Source organism: Aptenodytes forsteri, unplaced genomic scaffold, assembly GCF_000699145.1.
Source record: "Aptenodytes forsteri isolate BGI_AS27 unplaced genomic scaffold, ASM69914v1 Scaffold471, whole genome shotgun sequence".
In the NCBI taxonomy this organism is placed as follows: domain Eukaryota; kingdom Metazoa; phylum Chordata; class Aves; order Sphenisciformes; family Spheniscidae; genus Aptenodytes; species Aptenodytes forsteri.
Window position 1 is genome coordinate 521,884 of NW_008795862.1, and position 5,594 is coordinate 527,477.

Consider the following 5,594-nt stretch of genomic DNA (forward strand, 5'->3'; position numbering starts at 1 on the left):
GGGCAGCCGCGTGTGCCGCGCGCTTGGCGCAGAACTGAGTTCGTTTTGGCAGAGCGGACAGGAGGCTTACGTACCTGAAACACAACACTGCCTCTCCTGTCCCCCGATCAAAGTACTGCAATGCAAAAGTTCTCAACGATTCTTATCATCAGTGTACTACATACGGACTGCAAAACATACAGAGCATAGTTACAGGCAAATATTAGCTGTAGGTACGTACATCAGTGGCCTTCTTTTCAGCCTGCTCTAGTTTTTCCTGGGCATCTTTGAGAGCCTCCGAGTACTTATCCAGCTCATCTTCAGTTCCTTTCAACTTTTTCTGCAGAGCTACCAGCTCATCCTCTACCTTTCAAGAGAGAAAAAAAGCGCAAAGTGAGCATTCTGATGTATTATCAGTTACAGTTCAATATGGTTAAAACCTCTCTTTACTTTTCGTTTTAACCTAACATAACGTACAAAGAGTCACAAAAGACCAGATCAAAGTTCTGCTGGGGCAAGTAGTCTGAGAATGACCGGTAGCAGTTGCCAGGGAAAGATCATTAAAAACTTATCATCCTTAGAACAACATTCCCTGCTACTGCATACACAGGATCTGGTTTAATACATAACCTGGTATAAGCCCTTTTTCACCTCATCTCTATTTTGGACTCCACAACACCCTGCAACAGTTAATTCTACGGCATAATTAGAAACGTTTTAAAATTATGTCCTTGTGTTTGCTCTAATGCTATTACCTGATGATTTATTAGGAAACTATTCAATTCCTGTATAGCTAGAAAAAACGAGTGGTTGTTCCCAAATCATCTTTTGCCAAATGTGATACTCTGGGCGCAGGAGGGAACAGGTCTGGCCCGCGACAGACCCTGCTGTAAACGGGAGGTGGGACTCAATGACCTCCGGAGGTCCCTTCCAACCGGAATTATTCTCTAATTGTGGGCCAACAAGGTATGCTCCATCCTCCCATGAGGTTCAGACTCTCTCCTCCATTCCATATAAATCCATATTGTACACTGTAATGGTACTATTTATAACCTGCTGGGAGACTGTTTAATGACAAACTGTCTCATGCTCCCTGAAGAATTTACATTATCAGGAGGCTTGCTGCTGATAAGGCTGCGCCTGCAAACCCATCTGCTCCATCATTTCATTTGCAATACAAAACAGTTCAGTCTGTAGAGAAACTGATTTAACCATCTAGCTCTGTCTTCACATAAATTTAGTCTATCAAAATAGTTCACTCAAAATAGTTTGTGTTTTAGTGCACTGACTTTCTTCATTCTAGCTTCAAAGATAGCTTTAACAACATTTTTTGGTAGCGTGCTATTCTTGAACATTGTTACATTGCTACACTTTTACTCAGAGTAACCAGCTAGTGTGAGAGAACAGAATATGCTTGCTTGAATGCTTTAACAGAGGGACGGTAAGCAGGATGAAGGAGGTGATGCTTACTTTGTGTATGACATTAAAATCACTACTTGAGTACTATGCCCACATTAAAAAAAAAAGCTGAAAAATTTGAGACAATTCAGAAAAGAGGAGTAAGATCAAAGATTTATTTTTCTCTTTTAGCTTTTTATTGTGAATTACCCTCATATGGATACTTGAAAATTCCCGCAAGTGTGTCATTTATCACTCCATAGGAAATCACCTTTGATAACTAAATGTAAAGGAAGGCGAAGCATTCAATCACCATTAACTGCTCTGAATAACAATCTGCTTTTGCTGTTACTGAGTGCAGAAATATTAGCTGGGGAAACTGTGGCCCAACAGAACAGCATCTGATCAACACCTCTGAAGCTAGGAAAGAAATAGAGACTATGTACACAAGGCGATGTGTGCAGCTTGTAGAAGCTTACTGGAATGACACAGAGGAGACAAGTAGTTTTTCTTTTGTTGGGGGTGGAGGGGGAAGGCAGCAGCAGCTGACCCTTTTGGAAACTTTTTTTTCCTGTTGCTTTAGCTAAATGGATGATCAGTTGAAAGTTTAGTTCTATCACCTAGGATCTCAAACTGAACTTGAACATAAGAAATATTTGGTCAAATGAATGCTAATAATGTATTATAGCAGCCTGGAAGATGCAGTAGAAGCAGCCACGTTTAGAGGATGTAAAAGGAAAAGACATGGTAATTTTACAAGAAGTGCTTATAAGAAACTTGAATGTAGTCAACTCACATTTCAGGATCATTCTGAAAATAATATAGCTCAAATATCAGGTAGATACCCAGAATATAGAACATTGAAAGGCAAAAGAATATGAAAATGTTACCAGTATAATTCAGTTAAAAGAAGAGCTTTCAAATTAAGATATTTCTGATTATTCTTAACAAAAAAATAATACAACATTATCTACTGTTGAGTCACAGCTGGTACCACTCTGTATGCCGAGGACTAGTCAAGTGAACTTTATTCATTCACTTCAAGGAAAGGCTCAATTAATGTTGAGGCACAGCTGACCCTTGAGGAGGTATAAACACTAGTCCTACAGGTGTTCAAGGTATACAGCTTTGATTTTGAGTATGCAAGGCCTTTTCCCTGGAATCACAAGCACAAGAAAATTAAGGCAATTATGTAAGTACTCTCAATAATCTGTGGATAGTGCTAATTTTGCAAAGACTCAGATGGCTGAAAAGAGAAGTTAATACCTAGCCCTGGCTGTATGAGTCTAACATCACACTAGTCCTACAGGTGTTCAAGGTATACAGCTTTGATTTTGAGTATGCAAGGCCTTTTCCCTGGAATCACAAGCACAAGAAAATTAAGGCAATTATGTAAGTACTCTCAATAATCTGTGGATAGTGCTAATTTTGCAAAGACTCAGATGGCTGAAAAGAGAAGTTAATACCTAGCCCTGGCTGTATGAGTCTAACATCACAAAAAGGCAAAAGACTTCAAAAGAAGATTAACAGAAAACCCGACTTCAAATTATTTTGCTTTCTGAATCAGAAACTTGCAGCACAGCAGTTTGTTACACTTATTTCCACAGCGCAAACATATAATCAGTGATTTTATTTCTACTTACCTGTTTGCATTTGTCCTCAGCTGCCTTCTTATCCGTCTCAGCCTGCTCTGCTCTGTCAATGGCATTCTCCTTGTCTAACTTCAACATCTGCATCTTTTTCTTGATAGCTTCCATTTTTGTTAAAGGATAGGTTGTATCTGTCACGCAACTGAAAGAATTATGAAGAGTAAAGGTTTAGATTTTTAGCAGCTTGGGCAGAGAAAGAAGTTGTACCCAGCCAAGTCACAGGGAAAATGAGCTCAAGTGGTTGTAGAGAGCTTTAAACCCAAAGACCCCTGGACAAAACCCAGATCTATTGGCCTCTTCTCTGATCTTTCATACACAGCCTTTCTAAGGAATGAGCTGGAACAGACTCACTAGAGGAATCTTCACCACTCCATCATCTCCTTATTTGGGTCCTGTTTTCTTAAAGAGAAAACTGTTTCCATTTTTAAGCTTCTGACAGAAGCAAAAGTGTTGACATACGAACACATGCTTGAAAGAAAGCTTATTAGCACCCCTCCGTGTTTGCAGAGCAATTAAACAGCCCAATAGATCTATGGGCTTGGCTGGCTTCTTGTAATAATGGCATAAAACTAATGAAGGAAGGGAAGGATCTTTTTGGATTACTCCGAAATAAATTCATGCATAAAATAAAATTTAAGAAAATTTACACTTAAGAGGTAGCTAAGTTTATGTTATGAAAAGATGCAGGAAGTGTCATGAGACAGCAGGGGTTTTTGCTGTGAAAATAAGCACTGGTGTTAAGGAACTAGCTATAATCTGTAATAGTATAATACATAACAGAGGTCAGATTAGATCCCAAGTTCAGGCTCAAAGGCATTCAGTGAGTTTGAGAGCCCGTCTTTGAAATTTCACTCACTAAATACTTAGGGAACTGAACAACACACCTGAAGTTGCAGGCTGATGAACACTGTAAATTATTTCTTCTGCTGTATGAAGCAGTCACCTTCTCTCCGTCAGGCAAGGCAAGAGCAGGCTCTCAAAGAACATCAGGAGCAGCTCCACCGAGGACACCAACAAGAGCATCCAGCGGTGCCGGGATGAGCCCTATTTCCTTTCCCAGCCCTATTAAACACATCCCCATGTCCCAACTACCCTCTCTCATCCCTCCATATGCTCTAGCTTAGCTTCACAGCCCACAACACCTACTTTGTCCTGACTGCAGCAAGGGCTTACTTACTCCACTTCCCAGAGGAGACTGAAAGCACTTGTTGACTTTGCTACGCAGGGGGACCTGCATGTCCTCATATTCCCCCACTTCTTTCCCAAATTCAGGTCCCATTAACCACCCCATGATCCTTTCCCCCCCGATTCTGCTCCTGCTCTGCTCTCTGCAGCCCCATGCTCCCTCCCAGGCCACACACAGCCCAAACTCTCTGCACACCCTCATGAACCCTGTCAGGCCTTTCCTCAGAATTGCTCACAGCATCCCCAGCCATGAGGGGTACCGAAGACCCAGCACAAGACCCAGGAACTCCCCCATCCTCTGGGGAGAGCTGGCGTGGCACTGAAAGGCCTTCCGGAGAGGCTTCCGAGGAAAAATTGCCCCTTATTTATCTAAGCTCAATGGCAGAATGGACACGAAGCCAATACCAGCACAATGCCCATGAGGAGGGCCAGAGCCCCACAAACCATCCCCAAAACGCCACCAGGCCAGTCAGACCACTTGTGAGGTTGCTCAGGCTGCCTTTTGTGAGAGATTTACTGCTGTTTCGATTCAAAATAAAAACAATGCTCACACTGCTACTAAAACCAAGACCTCAACCCTCAGCGGCCCCACCCGCTGCCTGATAAAGAGGGCTCCAGCCCCCCCGTCCCAAGATGGCTGCCAGGAAGAGCCCCGCGGGGCTGTGTTCTGACGGCCCCAAGATGGCGGCGCGCCCGAGGACTACACCTCCCAGAGGGCTGTGCGCGATCGTACCGCCGCCGCGCCCCGCCCCGCCCTGCCCACGATGGCGCTGATCCATCCGCCGCGCTCCTCAGCCCAGGGCCGCGCACGGCCGGCACCTCCTGTACCTCCATCACTTCTTAACGGCAATTAAATAACCCCAGGTTCAGCCGCTTGGCGTTTCCCCCCCCCCCAGCTCTGAATTTTTAACAGCTGTAAGTTGCGTGTTCACTGGGAAACCGGTGGTGTCTCTTCCCGACTCGGTGTGCACCTGTACTCCTCAGCATGCCTCACATAACTAAACGTGCTTTTTCCCCCAGAAACTGGCATATTTGCCTCCCTTTCTCTGGCCTGCAGGTACTGCTGCAACAAGGTGGCCTCACGGGTATTTTTTGTCCAATTCCGATGGTTTGAACAGTGAAAGATAAAACCACACATTCTGAGCCTGGGAACAGGTTTAAAGAGTCGAGATGAGGCACTAAATTAACAGTGCTGCTGAACCCGCACAAATAGCATTAAAAACTAATAAACCATATTGATTGCCATCACAGCTTGCATTTCCCCTTGCCCTCCTCCGATGTGAGTTTGCTGGCTCAGCCCTGGCCAAAGGCAGCAGGTTGTTGCAGGGATTTGGAGGATTTGGGCCGACGGTGAAACCCCGGGTGTCGATTTAGGGTCAGTGC

The 5,594-nt window shown here is 44.0% G+C and overlaps 1 protein-coding gene across 2 annotated transcripts in view; it reads right to left on the reverse strand.

The window, feature by feature from the left end:
• The window catches only part of TPM4 (tropomyosin 4), a 9,917-nt gene extending 6,783 nt beyond the window's left edge, over window positions 1-3,134 (reverse strand). For both annotated transcript variants that reach the window (XM_009284043.1, XM_009284044.2), the window contains exons 1-2: window positions 3,021-3,134; window positions 221-346 (exon numbers count right to left, since the gene is read on the reverse strand). In XM_009284043.1, coding sequence (XP_009282318.1) covers window positions 221-346; window positions 3,021-3,134 — 240 coding nt within the window. The remainder of the gene's footprint in view (window positions 1-220; window positions 347-3,020) is intronic.
• Between the last annotated feature and the right edge of the window lie 2,460 nt (window positions 3,135-5,594).